Source organism: Scyliorhinus canicula, chromosome 3, assembly GCF_902713615.1.
Source record: "Scyliorhinus canicula chromosome 3, sScyCan1.1, whole genome shotgun sequence".
Lineage (NCBI taxonomy): Eukaryota > Metazoa > Chordata > Chondrichthyes > Carcharhiniformes > Scyliorhinidae > Scyliorhinus > Scyliorhinus canicula.
In genome coordinates, this window is record NC_052148.1 from 15085486 (window position 1) to 15102056 (window position 16571).

General features: G+C 47.3%; 1 protein-coding gene across 6 annotated transcripts in view; it reads right to left on the reverse strand.

The window, feature by feature from the left end:
• Window positions 1-3187: 3187 nt before the first annotated feature.
• Window positions 3188-16571, reverse strand: part of ccdc166 (coiled-coil domain containing 166) — an 88761-nt gene continuing 75377 nt past the window's right edge. For all 6 annotated transcript variants that reach the window (XM_038793171.1, XM_038793172.1, XM_038793170.1 and 3 more), the window contains 3 exons: window positions 12460-12539; window positions 7721-7897; window positions 3188-3872 (listed from right to left, as the gene is read on the reverse strand). In XM_038793171.1, coding sequence (XP_038649099.1) covers window positions 3417-3872; window positions 7721-7897; window positions 12460-12539 — 713 coding nt within the window. In that variant the 3' untranslated portion in view covers window positions 3188-3416. The remainder of the gene's footprint in view (window positions 3873-7720; window positions 7898-12459; window positions 12540-16571) is intronic.

Below are 16571 nucleotides of genomic sequence, written 5' to 3' on the forward strand. Positions count from 1 at the left end.
TACAGGTTAGGTTGATTGGCCTCGATAAATTGCCCCTTGGTGTCCAAAAGGTTAGGGGGGTTACTGGCTTATGGGGTTCGAGTGGAGGCATGGGATTAATTAGGGTGCTCTTTCCAAGGGCTGTTGGAGACTTGATGGGCCAAATGGCCTCCGTCTGCATGGTAAATTCTATGATTCTATTTTATGAAGGGTGAATCGTGTTTGACGAGTTTGCTAGAGTTCTTCGAAGATGCAACAAATCAAATGGATATTTGGAATCCGGCAGTAGTACTGTATATCTGGACTTCCGGGAGGCATTTGTTAAGGTGCCGCAAAAAGGTTAATACACAAGGTAAGATCACATGGGATCAGGGTAATTTATTAGCTTGTATGGAAGACTTGCTTATGGACAGAAGGCAGAGAGTCGGTATAAATCGGTCTTTTTCTGGTTGGCAAAATGCAATTAGTGGGTTACTGACCTCGGGTCCCAACTATGTATAATGGTTTGGATGCAGGCATTGGTACTATAGCCAAATTTGCTGATTACACTAAAATAGGTGGGTTGATAAGTTGCAAAGAGGAAGTAAGAAATTTACAAATGATATGGATAGGTTAGGTGAGTGGGCCAACATTTGGTATGTAGAGTTTAACGTGGATAAGTGTGATGTTATCCATTTTGCTCGGAAAAATAGAAAGGCAGCTTATTATCTAAATGGAGAGAAACTTCAGTGCACAAATCACAGAAAACAAGCATGCAGGTAATAAAGGTGGCAAATGGAATGTTGCCACTTATAGCTAAAGGAATAGAATATAAAAGCAAGGAAGTATTGCTGCAACTTTACAACGCATTGGTGAGACTGCGCCTGGAGTACTGTGTCCAGATTTGGCCCCCTTATTTGGGGAGGGAGGTAGTGGCATTGGAGTTCAGAGGAAGTCCACTCTCGTGCGACTATCCTCTTGTACAACTTACTACCAACTGCCGATATCTCGAGCCACATGGTAGATCTCTATCACCACCAGCTGGTTGGAGGTCGCATCAATAACTATATACATTGATAGACAACTATGTACAAAACTGTGCACAGGCCACCACAAAAGATATTGACAAAGTAGACATAGAGCAGGTGGCTTTCTCTTGTGGGTTAATCTAGAATGAGAGGTCATAGTTTTAGGATGAGGGGTAGTAAATTTAAAACAGAGATGAGAAGAAATTGCTTCTCTCAAAAGTCCTAAATCTTTGGAATTCACCACCCAGAGTGCAGTGAATGCTGGGACATTGCATAAATTTAAGGAGTTAGACAGATTTTTAATCCGTAATGGGTTGAAGGGTTACGGAGAAGGGGCAGGAAAGTGGAGTTGAGGCCGAGAGGAGATCAGCCCTGATTGTATTGAATGGTGGAACAGGCTGAAGGAGCTGAATTGCCTACACCTGCTCCTAGTACTTGGGCGTGATTTAACGGAAACATTTACTTTTTTTTAAAGATATTTTATTCCAGACATATTTAATATCAACAAAATACACAGTCTATCAAAGCATAGTCAACAGTTCGTACAGTTATTTCCCTGCTGACCCCCCCCCCCCCCCCCCCCCCCACACAACGAACAGCTCCTCAAATAAAGTCATGAACAGCCTCCACTGCACCTCAAAACACTCTTCTCAACTCAAACTTAATCTTCTCCAGCCGGAGAAAGTCCCCCAGCCAGGCCACCACCCCCGGCAGTGTATCCAACTTCCCCGGACAGTCAGAGAAACGAAGGCCGCTACATCGACCACCTTCCCCTCCAGCAGCTCCGACTTCTCCAAAACCCCAAAGATCCACGCCACAGGGTCCGACCTGACCTCAGCCCCCACTATCCTGAATAACATCCCTATGTTCAGCTTGTTTCTTGGAGGGGGAAGGGACTGCACGTTCTCCCCGTGTTTGCGTGGGTTTTCTCCAGGTGCTCCGGTTTCCTCCCACCAATCCTGAAAGACGTGCTGTTAAGTGAATTGGACATTCTGAATTCTCCCTCAGTGAACCCGAACAGGCACCGGAATGTGGCGACTAGGGGATTTTCACAGTAACTGTATTGCAGTGTTAATGTAAGCCTACTTGCAACACTTATAAAGACCAACAAGCTGCAAGGGTAAGTTACCTACTGTCTCCTGGCATCAGTTCCGCCTGCCACCTCTAAAATTCCCAACACCCCCTCTCACAAATCACTAGCTGACATGTCACACCCTCCCCACAATATATGAAGATGAGTTGAAGGCCTCACAGATGAAAAACCCCATGCATCCCCGCCCCCATCACCCGCGGCTGATAGGTGACCCCCGACCTGGAATGCTTCAGCCCCCTGACCAAGCCCAACCCAGAGGACCCCTCCACACTGCATACTCCCCCCCCCCCCACCCACCCAGCCCTGGGGCTGACGTTCTAATGCTTTTGAGCTGCATGCTGGAAAATGAAAATGGCTACTCACCTCCTCAGCAGCCATTGCGCCAGCTTCATGTTTTTTAAATTTTAACTAAACGAAGCCCGCGTGATTTCTCGCTGGAGAGCCGGTTAATTCCCGGGAGGCCATTAAATTTGACTGTAAGCTTGCTAATAAGATGGAAGTTAATGCCATGTTTGAGCGAGATCCACAATTCACCATTAAGAGCGGGCCAGTGGGCGCGAATCTCCATTTTGGCCTATCCCTCTCTTGAACCGCCGCACCAGATCCATGCCTGGCCCAATGCAGTGGTTAAATCGCACCTCTTATGACAATTGATGATGGCCAATTTTTTCTTATATTCATTGATGGCTGGGTCAGCATTTATTGGACATCTCTAATTGCCCTTCAACTTAGTGGTTTGCTCGGCCATTTCAGAGGGCAGTTCAGAGTCAACCACATTGCTGTGAGTCTGGAGTCACATTTGGCCACACCAAGTAAGGACGGCAGATCTCCTCCCCTAAAGGACATTAGTGAACCAGATGGGTTTTTGTAACTATCAATGGTTTCATGGTCATCTTTAGGCGTTTACATCCCAAAAATAGTTCACAGAAAAATAGTTTAAATCTTTTTGAGAAGGCAGCCCATGACTATGCTGAGGAACACTAGCATTACATGTGTCTTTGCAACCTCCAAAAACAATTGTGGAAAACTGACTGTGTGCACTTTGGGTGGAGAAGATCTGTGGTTGGGAAGCAAATGTGTATTTAAAGAAATTACTCGTACTCGAGACTGTACAATACATCAGTTTAATATTCATTGATGGAGACAACAATCAAGTTGCAGAATTTTGGGAAAAAAGAAAAACTGGAAGAGGATGATTCTGATATCTTCCTTGGGTCAAGCAATATTTGTCATATATACACAGGAGAGACAGCTGATTAAATGAGTCAGGGCTGCCTGTAAGTTGCATGGTTCTGGCACTTTCTATTCTCCAGCCCAGCCTCTTCCAGCTTGGCTAACTACTCGTCATCTAGATCATCATCATCATCATCATCATCATCACTGTCTAGATCATCGTCATCTAGATCGTTCTCCTCTTGCTCCTCGAGCGTCAGCTCTTCCTTGGTCTCTGACAACTCCTCAGACTCTGGCTCCTCCTTTACCTTTGGCTGCTCCTTTATTACTGGCTCCACCTTCACCTTTGGCAGCTCCTTGATTTCTGGCTCCTCCTCGACTTTAGGCAGCTCCTTGACCTTTGGCTCCACATAGTCGCTGAGTTGCTTCCTGTACCGCAGTGTCCTCAACTTGCTGCAGTAGTCTTTCTCCTGCAGCAGTTGCTTGTGCTGTGCCTCGAGCTCCTCCTGCTGTTCACGGAGGACCCGGGAGCGTCGGATCAAACACACCAGTACCTCTCGCAGTTGCTGATTCTCCACCTTGATTGATTCGATGTGCTCAATCAGGCAGCAGACTGCCTCCTGTGGGGCGGACAGAAGACATGGTTTGAAACTTGACATATTACCTTCAACATCAGTTTTCTCCTTTGTCCTCTTAACCTGCAGGCTTTTGAAACCAACACACTGTGTTAATGTATTGGCCACACTAAATTGCCCCTTAATTGGAAAAATGAATTGAGTACTTTAAATTTATAAAAAATCAATGTCTACAGTCCCACTCTTTTTAAGCTGGTTTGTCTCCTGTACTATGGGCCTTCACCCAATTCCTGAGGGTTTGCCAGTCTACCATGGTGTGTAGAAGCAGGGTCATAGCCAGGAGTTTACTGGTTCCCACGGGTGGGAGAGGTGCTGGTAAAGTTTTGAGGATCTGCATTGGATCAGCTCCCCAGTGCTTCCCGCCATCGGACTATTTTTAAAAAAAATTTTTTTATTCTCCTCCCGTTTCACATTTTCTCCCAAATTTACACCCCACCATCAATAAACAATAGTCAGTAACAAATATGTCAATCCCCATATCAATAACAACGATGCCATCCTCCCACCAAACCCCCAACATTATCCCCATGTTCACACAAACAAATGACAAAAAGGAATCAGGGATTACCCATAGTCACCCGTAATACACACAGCCCCCCCCCCCCCCCCCCCACCAACCCTCCCACCCATCCCCTCCAACTAATGTTCAATGTTATCCCGTTCTTGAAAGTGTATAATGAATAATGCCCATGAATTGTAGAACCCCTCCATCCTTCCCCGCAGTTCAAACTTAACCTTCTCAAGAGTCAAGAATTCCAACAGGTTCCCCCGCCACGCCAGGGCACAGGGTGGAGAGGCTGTTCTCCAACCTATCAGGATCCGCCTTCGGGTGATCAACGAGGCGAAGGCTACATCTGCCTCCGCACCAGTTTCCAATCCCGGCTGGTCCGACACCCCGAATAGGGCCTCCCGGGGGCCCGGGTCCAGTTTCACGTGCACCACTTTAGAAATTATCCTAAAAACCTCCTTTCAGTAATCCTCTAGCTTTGGACAGGACCAAAACATATAGAACATAGAACATAGAACGATACAGCGCAGTACAGGCCCTTCGGCCCACGATGTTGCACCGACATGGGAAGTCAAAAACTAAAGGCCATCTAACCTACACTATGCCATTTTCATCCATATGCTTATCCAATAAACTTTTAAATGCCCTCAATGTTGGCGAGTTCGCTACTGTTGCAGGTAGGACATTCCACGGCCTCACCACTCTTTGCGTAAAAAACCTACCTCTGACCTCTGTCCTATATCTATTACCCCTCAATTTAAGGCTATATCCCCTTGTGCTAGCCACCTCCATCCGCGGGAGAAGGCTCTCGCTGTCCACCCTATCTAACCCTCTGATCATTTTGTATGCCTCTATTAAGTCATCTCTTAACCTTCTTCTCTCTAACGAAAACAACCTCAAGTCCATCAGCCTTTCCTCATAAGTTTTTCCCTCCATACCAGGCAACATCCTGGTAAATCTCCTCTGTACCCATTGCAAAGCTTCCACGTCCTTCCTATAATGAGGCGACCAGAACTGTACGCAATACTCCAAATGCGGCCGTACTAGAGTTTTGTACAGCTGCAACATGACCTCATGGCTCCAGAACTCAATCCCTCTACCAATAAAGGCAACACACCATGGGCCTTCTTCACAACCCTATCAACCTGGGTGGCAACTTTCAGGGATCTATGTACATGGACACCGCGATCCCTCTGCTCATCCACACTACCAAGAATTTTACCATTAGCCAAATATTCCGCATTCCTGTTATTCTTTCCAAAGTGAATCACCTCACACTTCTCCACATTAAACTCCATTTGCCACCTCTCGGCCCAGCTCTGCAGCTTATCTATGTCCCTCTGTAACCTGCAACATCCTTCCGCACTGTCTACAACTCCACCGACTTTAGTGTTGTCTGCAAATTTACTCACCCATCCTTCTGTGCCCTCCTCTAGGTCATTTATAAAAATGACAAACAGCAACGGCCCCAGAACAGATCCTTGTGGTACGCCACTCGTAACTGAACTCCATTCTGAACATTTCCCATCAACCACCACCCTCTGTCTTCTTTCAACTAGCCAATTTCTGATCCACATCTCTAAATTACCCTCAATCCCCAGCCTCCGTATTTTCTGCAATAGCCGACCGTGGGGAACCTTATCAAACGCTTTACTGAAATCCATATACACCACATCAACTGCTCTACCCTCGTCTACCTGTTCAGTCACCTTCTCAAAGAACTCGATAAGGTTTGTGAGGCATGACCTACCCTTCACAAAACCATGCTGACTATCCCTAATCATATTATTCCTATCTAGATGATTATAAATCGTATCTCTTATAATCCTCTCCAAGACTTTACCCACAACAGACGTGAGGCTCACCGGCCTATAGTTACCAGGGTTATCTCTACTCCCCTTCTTGAACAAAGGGACCACATTTGCTATCCTACAGTCCTCTGGCACTATTCCTGTAGCCAATGATGATATAAAAATCAAAGCCAAAGGCTCAGTAATCTCTTCCCTGGCTTCCCAGAGAATCCTAGGATAAATCCCATCAGGCCCCGGGGACTTATCTATTTTCACCTTGTCCAGAATTGCCAACACTTCTTCCCTACGCACCTCAATGCCATCTATTCTAATCGCCTGGGTCTCAGCATTCTCCTTCACAACATTATCTTTTTCCTGAGTGATTAGCCCCCCCCCCCCCCCCCCCCCCGCAACGTTCTCACACATCTTCTACTCCTTCAAAGAATCGGCTCATGCTCGCCCTCATGAGGTGCGCTCTGTATACCACCTTCAGCTGTATCAGCCCCAACTTCGCGCACGAGGGGGAGGCGTTCACTCTCCGGAGCATCTCACACCAGAACCCCTCCTCCATATCCTCTTTCAACTCTTCCACTTTGCTTTGATCCCTTCCAGTGGTGCCTTCTCCTCTTCCAAAATAGCTCCGTAAACCGCTGACACTACCCCCTTTCTCCAGTCCCCCTGTCGTCAGCACCTCCTCCAGCAATGTGGAGGCCGACTCCACCGGGAAGCTCTGTATCTCCTTTCTGGCAAAATCTCGAACCTGTATGTATCTAAACATTTCCCCCTGCTCCAGTCCATACTTCGCTTCCAGCTCCTACAATCCTGCAAACCAACCCCTAAGAAACAAATCTTTTAGTGTCTTAATCCCCTTCTCCTCTCATTTCCGAAAATTTCCATCCCACTTGCCGTCATACTATTTTAATGACAATAATACTACACATGGAGAGACTGTTCGCCTCCATCATCATGATTCTTTATGATTTTATCTTCACACACACACATACACAAACATCTTTTAAGTGGTGGGAGGATTCCAGTGCTGATTATCAATCAACCCGTTGTACCGCATTGTAAACGTTCCCACCAGAACAAGAACAAAGAAAATTACAGCACAGGAACAGGTCCTTCTGCCCTCCCAGCCTGCACCAATCCAGATCCTTTATCTAAACCTGTTGCCTATTTTCCAAGGATCTACTTCCCTCTGTTCCCCGCCTGTTCATATATCTGTCTCGATGCATCTTAAATGATGTTATCGTGCCTGGGTGAGAAGGTAGATATGGAACTTGGGGCTGGTTTAGCACGGTGAAGAATGAAGACAGGGTGAGGGAGGGTGACTGCCTCCGTTGAATCACATCTCAGCAAGAATGAGAGGAGAAAACAGTGGAGGAGAGAAGCATGAGAAAAGGGTGAAGGAAAGACCTCTGGAATAATTAAACTGATAAACGCTCCCCACATAAAATTGCCTCGCTGATTTGCCAACTGTGTTATTTCAGTGTCATTTTGGAGTTTGAAGTCCCGAGCCCTTCCTTGCTCACCTTGTTTGCATCTTTCTCCAGCTGCTTCACCATCTTCCTGGCGTTCTGTTTATACTCGGCCTTCTCCTTGTTGAAGTTGAGTTTGAGGTCGTATACACACTGTGAGTGTTTGGCTCGGGCATCCATCACCAGTTTGTCCAGTTCACTGATTTTGGCCAGCTGCTGTGCCCGCAGTTCCTAATGGGCCAGGATAAAAACAATTGTTTCACCATGACTGATTTTGATTGCTCTCTGATTTCTCTCAGCTTTTTTCGTCTAACTTCCTTGGTCAACATGGCTCTTGGTGCAGAGCAGATCTCCAGGCACCTCCCAGTGACTCTGTCATTTACCCGAGCACAGAAAGAGGAGGAGGTTATTCAGGAGCTCAAGCCAGTGGAAGCAGTCAGGTTGTGGTTGATCTGTACCTCAACGTGATTTACTGCATAAAAGTTTTGATCTCCTTACATGAGGAAGGATATATTTGTTTTCGAAGAGGTATGACTATTGACTCCTGGGGTGAGAAGGCTGTCCAATGAGGAAAGACTGAGTGGAATGGGCCCTTTTTTATATTCATTCATATGATGTGGACATCACTGGCAAGGCCAGCATTTATTGTCCATACCCAATTGTTTTGGTGGTGAGCCACCTTCATAAACTGCATCAGTCAATGTGGTGTAGGTACACCCATGTCCTGGTAAGGAGGGAGTTCCCGGATTTTCACCCAGTGACAGTGAAGGAACGGCGATATATTTCTAAGTCAGGATGGTGAGCGATTCGGTGGGGAACCTCCAGGTGGTGGGGTTCCTTTGCTCCTGCTGCCCTTGTCCTTCTTGATGGTAGAAGGTTTGGGTTTGGAAGGTGATGTCGAAGGGGTCTTGTTGAGTTCCTGCAGTGTATCTTGTACATGGGACACACTACTGTTACTGTGCATCGGTGGTGGATGGAGTGAATGTTTAGGGTGGTGGATAGGGTGCTCATCAAGTGGGTTACTTTGTCCTGGTAAGGCTTCTTGATTGTTGTTGGAGCTGCACTCATCCAGGCAAGTGGGGAATATTCCATCACACTCCTGACTTGTGCCCTGTCGATGATGGACAGGTTTTGGAAAGTGTTAAGGGCTTAGATGAAGTGGAGTTATTAAAATGTATGCAGGAGAACATTTTAGCTCAATTATATAGAAGATCCCAGAAGGGATGGTGCAGTGCTGGATCTAACTTTGGGGAATTAAACTGGATAGGTAGTTGATGTGTTGGCAATAGTGACCACAACATGGTACAATTTAAGTTTGTTATTGACAAAGAAATAAACAAGTTGCAAAAAAAAGATTTTGGATTGGGGGAGAGCGGACGTTAGTAAAATAAGGCAGGATCTGGCCAAGGTAAACTGGAAAGAGTTACTTGTGGGAATATCTACAGAAGAGCAGTGGGGGGAACGTAGAAAAAGAAATGGGGAAGATACAGGCCCAACATGTTCTGGGGTAATATGAGGGAGTAACAAGCCCAGAGAACCAGGGATAAGCAGAGATATTCAGGATATCATGAGAAGGAAAAGAGGGACTTTTAGCAAATACAAGGGGAGCAAATCAACAGCGGCATTAGTGGAGTACACAAAGTGCAGGATGGAGTTTAAGGAAGTGAAGAGGGAGTATGAGAAAGTTCTGGTTGGCAAAAGTAGGGAAAATCCCAAGATATTCTGTAAGTATACCAATGGGAAGAGGATAACCAGGAAAGGATAGTATCCATTTGGAACCAAGGGGGAAATCTGTGGGTGGAACCAGAGGGCATAGAATAATAGAATTTACAATGCAGAAGAAGGCTGTTCAGCCCATTGAGTCTGCACTGGCCCTTGGAAAGAGCACCCCACTTAAGCCCACACTTGGAACCTATCCCCGTTACCCAGTAACCCCCACCTAACCTTTTTGGACACTAAGGGCAATTTATCGTGGCCAATCCACCTAACCTGCACATCTTTGGATTGTGAGAGGAAACCGGAGCACCCGCAGGAAACCCACGCAGACACGGGGAGAACGTGCAGACTCCGCACAGACAGTGACCCAAGCCGGGAATCGAACCTGGGACCCATGAGCTGTGAAGCAACTGTGCTAACCACTATGCTACCATGCTGCCCGTAAAATTCTCATGACATAAGTGATCAGAATCTAACCATCTCCCCATGGGCGCGATCTAACCAAATTTGTTCTGTGTGGTAACAAGCGGGAATCGCTGGGTGATTCCCGAGGCCATTGGTAGGGTGTTGAACGAATAATTCACATGTCTTCACCCATGAGAATGAGAAGGTAGATATGGAACTTGGGGCTGGTTTAGCACAGGGCTAAAGAGCTGTCTTTGAAAGCAGACCAAAGTAGGCCAGCAGCACGGTTCAATTCCCGTACCAGCCTCCCCGAACAGGCGCCGGAATGTGGCGACTAGGGCAACTTTTCACAGTAACTTAATTTGAAGCCTACTTGTGACAGTAAGCGATTTTCATTTCATTTTCCAAGGGGAGAGAGACACTGTGAGGTTCTTGAGCAAATTGCCATAGAGAGTGACAAGGTATTGGAGGCGTGGCTGGCTTAAAAGTGGACAAGTCTCCAGGTCTGGATGAATTGGGTCCCAAGCTGCTATGGGAGGCGAGGGAGGAGATTGCCGGGGCTCTAACCCAAATATTTACCCCTCTCTGGCTCAGGGGAGGTGCCAGAGGTCTGGGGAACAGCTAATGTGGTCCCACTATTTAAGCAAGGTTGTCGAGATAAGCTAGGGAATCACAGACCAGTAAGTGTATTGGAGAAACTTCTGAAGGAGAGAATCTATCCCTACTTGGGGAGGAAAGGTTTGATCAGGGGTAGTCAGCATTTGATTGAATTATTTGAGCATGTGACCAGGTGTGTAGATGAGGGTAGTGCAGTTGATGTAGTTTACACGGATTTCTGCAAAGCTTTTGACAAGGTCCCACATGGGAGGCTTATAAAGAAGTCAAATGCATTTGGTATACAGAGTAACTTGATAAGGTAGATTCAAAATTGGCTTAGCTGTAGGAGACAGAGGGTGATGCCAGACGGCTGCTTTAGTGGCTGAGTGCCAGGGTGTGCTGGGGCATGGGCACAGTATTGTACTGAGTGAGGCAGTGCCAGGCGCAGGGTCACCGAGAGGGGCATCTGGGAATGGCAGGGGGCCGATGCCAAGTCACCCGTGTTGCCCGGCGGTGCTGACCGATCTTCTTGCAGCATTGGGTGGTGGTCCTCCTGGTCACACTGTGCTGACGACTGTCACCACTGCCTCCCAGGTGGCACTGGTTGACCTGTGGCTGACCCTCCAACCTCCTCGGGGCAGGAGGGTATCCCTTCTGGACCCAACCACGTCCATGAGCCTGGCCGTGTCGGCATCACCAAATTGTGGAGCTGGTCAGCGCGGTGGCATGGCTGCGTGTTGTCTGGGGTTTGCTCGGTGGGATCAGTTTATGTGATGCTCCCCCTAGCGGGGAGCTGCCAGGAGCAATCACAGCAAATCAGATGGAGGGACAGTCATTTCCGACATAAAGCCCGTGAGACATCATTAAGTGCCCTAATTATCGTTAGATACCGGGAACGGCCTCACCAGATCGACCATCGGCAATCACCCAGCGATTCACTTGCTACCACACTTAAAACAAATTTGGTTAGATCGCGCCCCATGGGAGAGACGGTTAGATTCTGTTGGAGATGATCACCTATGTCATGAGAATTTTACATGCTGCTCATCAATCCAAGTCTGAATGTTGTCCAGGTCTTGCTGCATGTGGGCACAGACTCCTTCAGTATCTGAGGAGATGTGAATTGTACTGAACATTGTACAACCTTCAGTGAACATCCCCACTTCTAACCTTATGTTGGAGCAAGATTATTGATGATGCAGCTGAAGGTGGTTGATCCGAGGACACTGCCCTGAGCAACTCCTGCAAGTGATGTCCCGGGACAGAGGTGATTGACCTTCAGCAACCATTGAGAAAAATGCCAGTCTCCTCGGGGAAGGGACGGGGAAGGGACCTCATTGTCAGGGGAATGGGGAGGGGGAGCAGGGGAGGGAATGGGGAGAGGGAGCAGTGGCTAGTACTAGATAAGCTTTTCTGCTACTGTGCCTGTGCATATCTGTGTTTTAGTCATCAGAATGCGAGGATTCCCTCCTGAAAGAGGCTAGTCTGGGTTTTTATGAAAAGCCGACACCTTCACGAGTGCTGGAAATCTGAAGTCAAAGCAGAAAATGCTGAAAAATTTCTGCAGGACAAGCAGAATCTGTGAAGAGCATCTGAGTTAACCTTTCAGGTTAGAACACTCAGTTTACCCATCACCATTAACAAGACCAGCTTTAAACTGCTGGATATTTAAAACTGACACAGTGCATTTTGAACTCTCATTCGCTGGATCGCTTGTCCACTGAGGTAACCACTATACTGTCGAACCAAGTTTCAGTTTGGTTGCCTGAAGAAAAAAAGACTGCCCAGCTGCAATGTTTTACTCAGTGATGCACTATCAATTACAACGAGACGAGAGTAGAATGTAATTGAGGCTTTATTACCCAGAGATGTGTGGCCTCCGACAGCAACTGGTGAAATGGCTGCTGTTCTGAGAGCACACACATTTATACTCCGCCTACTGGGCGGAGCCAGCAGGCAGGGACCTACCCCGTACCTGTAGTACAGGGGCCTTACCGTAAAACACATATATATATATATATATACAGTATATACATCAGTGGTGACTACCACATTCAGGCAAGAGGTTCACTTACTTTATATTCATCCAGATCCTCAATCTCCTTTTTAAGCTCAACCAGCTCATTTTCCTTTTCTGCTTGTGCCATTTCCAGTTCTGATGGAAACAAATAAAGAGAAAGAAATCAGATTGACGGCCATTTCCCACCCACCTTTGTGACTGGGTTCATGTTCATAAATGACACTTAAACTAAAATATTTTATGTGTCACATCAAAGAAGGTCTTGCATTTATAGAGCATCTTTCACATTGTCGGGGGATCCCGAGGGACGATTTGAAGTGTATAGTCATTGGTAGGTAGAAAGTAGAGCAGCCACTTTGCGGGATCCCACAAAGAGTAATCAGCCTTGAATCCACCGTCTGCAGACTCGGGTGAGGCTGTTACCAGCTGAAAGCCGGTCTTCCTCCACCATCAGATCTGTAACCCAGCCAGGGCCAAGCTCAGCACGCTTTTTCCAAAAACAACCCAAGTTTGGGAGGACCAATTTCCAGAACTGAAGGCCTTCGCTGTTTGCCACTGTTCAACCAACCGTCAGCCATACCACAGAGACGATACCAGCTGTGGGTGGAGGTATTCATGGAGGTTTCATCACCCTGTATGTACATCATGATGCCCTCATTCTCAGCCAAACCAGAAAGGCCTTGGATGATGCTGGACTGTCAGGTAAACAGCCTTTCTTTCACCCCTTCTCCAATATTTATGTAACTAACAGATCAAAGTGCAAATGGAAAATGAGAAACAACATTCACAGTCTTTTTGTCCAATGCTCTTTTGATTTTTCTCCTGTACTTTGCTCATGCCAACATCTTTGTGATTGATTCCTGGAAATGCCAGGGAGGCAGGGTTCACTGATCTTGTCTGATTGGGGAAAGGAAGTATCAACTGCAGTTCACTATTATCCAGTGACAGCCAGCCTCCAGCCAGCTACAATATGGATACTGGGTGAGGGAAGAGTTAAACTCCCCTCGTGAGACCTCTGGCCCTGCCCCTAAAATCGTGAGCTTGCAAAGTGGAACAAGGAGTGTTAAGTTAGGAGACTCATAGAGGAGAAAATAAAGAGTTGCACATGCCGGGAGTCGTGAGAGGGGAATGTGGCACATGAGAGGGGTTACAGCGGCCATGCACATAAAACACTGTGGCACACTGTGGGTTATGGCGATAGGATTTCAGCACTTGTGTTGGGTTGTATACTGTTCAGGCTGTGCCTGAGGACTCTTTCGTGCTGGGACCCAAACCACAGAGGAACTGATCTGCATCATTCCAAATTCACTTCAACCCTTGGAATGGACTCCCAAGGTTGTAAGAATATCGAAACCATTGCAGCATCCAGCCCCCACAGTGGGCTGCTTCGAGTTGGTTATTAACCCCTGCCAAATTACCTCATTGTGTCTCACCCACCAGTATTTGGCCTGAGGTTGCTGAATGTCGACATCGGTGTGTCACACGACAAACTGGTCTGGGCTGTGCTAAGCTGGGGTGGTCGTGTCTCCCCTATGGATGATTACAGAAGCCCTGAGCAGATCTTCTATGGGGATCTGTTTCAGGACAAACGGCATCAAAGTGGTCACTACAAACGACGTCAGGACACCCTTAAAAAAATAGCAGTGCAAACGTCTGCATTTCAGGCTGGCTCGCTTGGGAAAACACTACAGGCGACCGGCCCACGTGGCAGAAATTACTGAAACCTGGTTCAGTTTATTCTACCTCAAACTCGCAGCATCCAACGTGCAGATGTTCCCCACGCACCAATAATAAGAACATGACTTCCGGTCCTGTGAATGTCCAAGTCAATCCAACATCGGACGCTTCAGTTACTAGAGGACCACAGAAGATAATAAAACAATTGACACTTGAACATGCTCGAATAACACGGAGTCTACCATTAATCTGGGGTGTAGGGAGTATTGCAGTGCAGAGGGATTGTCCAATGGTGTAGGGAGTATTGCAGTGCAGAGGGATTGTCCAATGGTGTAGGGCGTACTGCAGTGCAGAGGGATTGTCTAATGGTGTAGGGAGTATTGCAGTGCAGAGGGAGTGTCTAATGGTTTAGGGAGTATTGCAGTGCAGAGGGATTGTCCAATGGTGTAGGGCGTACTGCAGTGCAGAGGGATTGTCTAATGGTGTAGGGCGTACTGCAGTGCAGAGGGATTGTCTAATGGTGTAGGGAGTATTGCAGTGCAGAGGGATTGTCTAATGGTGTAGGGAGTATTGCAGTGCAGAGGGATTGTCTAATGGTGTAGGGAGTATTGCAGTGTAGAGGGACTGTCTAATGGTGTAGGGAGTATTGCAGTGTAGAGGGATTGTCTAATGGTGTAGGGAGTATTGCAGTACAGAGGGATTGTCTAATGGTGTAGGGAGTATTGCAGTGCAGAGGGACTGTCTAATGGTGTAGGGAGTATTGCAGTGCAGAGGGATTGTCTAATGGTGTAGGGAGTATTGCAGTGCAGAGGGACTGTCTAATGGTGTAGGGAGTGCTGCAGTACAGAGGGATTGTCTAATGGTGTAGGCAGTATTGCAGTACAGAGGGATTATCTAATGGTGTAGGGCACACTGTAGTGCAGAGGGATTGTCTAATGGTGTAGGGCGTACTGCAGTGCAGAGCGGCTGTCTAATGGTGTAGGGAGTATTGCAGTGCAGAGGGATTGTCTAATGGTGTAGGGCGTACTGCAGTGCAGAGGGATTGTCTAATGGTGTAGGGCGTACTGCAGTGCAGAGGGATTGTCTAATGGTGTAGGGAGTATTGCAGTGCAGAGGGACTGTCTAATGGTGTAGGGCGTACTACAGTGCAGAGGGATTGTCTAATGGTGTAGGGAGTACTGCAGTGCCGAGGGAGTGTCTAATGGTGTAGGGCACACTGCAGTGCAGAGGGGTTGTCTAATGGTTTAGGGAGTATTGCAGTGCAGAGGGATTGTCTAATGGTGTAGGGAGTACTGCAGTGCAGAGGGATTGTCTAATGGTGCAGGGAGTACTGCAGTGCAGAGGGATTTTCTAATGGTATAGGGAGAACTGCAGTACAGAGGGATTGTCTAATGGTGTAGGGAGTATTGCAGTACAGAGGGACTGTCTAATGGTGTAGGGAGTGCTGCAGTGCAGAGGGAGTGTCTAATGGTGTAGGGAGTATTGCAGTGCCGAGGGAGTGTCTAATGGTGTCGGGAGTATTGCAGTGCAGAGGGATTGTCCAACGGTGTAGGGGAGTACTGCAGTGCAGAGGGATTTTCTAATGGTATAGGGAGAACTGCAGTGCAGAGGGATTGTCTAATGGTGTAGGGCGTACTGCAGTGCAGAGGGATTGTCTAATGGTGTAGGGAGTGCTGCAGTGCAGAGGGAGTGTCTAATGGTGTAGGGAGTATTGCAGTGCCGAGGGAGTGTCTAATGGTGTCGGGCGTACTGCAGTGCAGAGGGATTGTCTAATGGTGTAGGGCGTACTGCAGTGCAGAGGGAGTGTCTAATGGTGCAGGGCACACTGCAGTGCAGAGGGGTTGTCTAATGGTGTAGGGAGTATTGCAGTACAGAGGGACTGTCTAATGGTGTAGGGAGTATTGCAGTGCAGAGGGATTGTCTAATGGTGTAGGGAGTATTGCAGTGCAGAGGGATTGTCTAATGGTGTAGGGAGTATTGCAGTGCAGAGGGGTTGTCTTCTGGTGTAGGGTGTACTGTTGGAGCTGTCTGTCAGATGCAATCTTAAACTGAGGCCCCCTCTACCCTCACAGGTGAGTGTGAGAAATTCAAAGAAGAGCAGGGGAAGTTATCCCTGATGTTCTGGACAATAATTATCCCTCAATCAACAGCAGAAAAACACAATTATCATCGAGACCGGAGGTTTGATTGGCAAGTTTGCAGATGACACAAAAGTTGGCGATGTGGTAAATAGACAGGAGGGAAGTCTTAGATTGCAGGATGATAAGGAAGAGCTCATTAGCTGGGCTGTACAGTGGCAAATGGAATTTGACCCAGAAAAATGCAAGATGATGCAAGTTCATTTTAGGAGGACTAATAAGTAAGGAGAATACATACTGAACGGGAGGAGCCTCGGAAGTACAGAGGGCTAGCGGGATTTTGGGGTGCATTCCCAAAGATTGAAGACAGCAGGACAGGTAAATAAGGTGGTTACGAAGTCAGATAGGATAC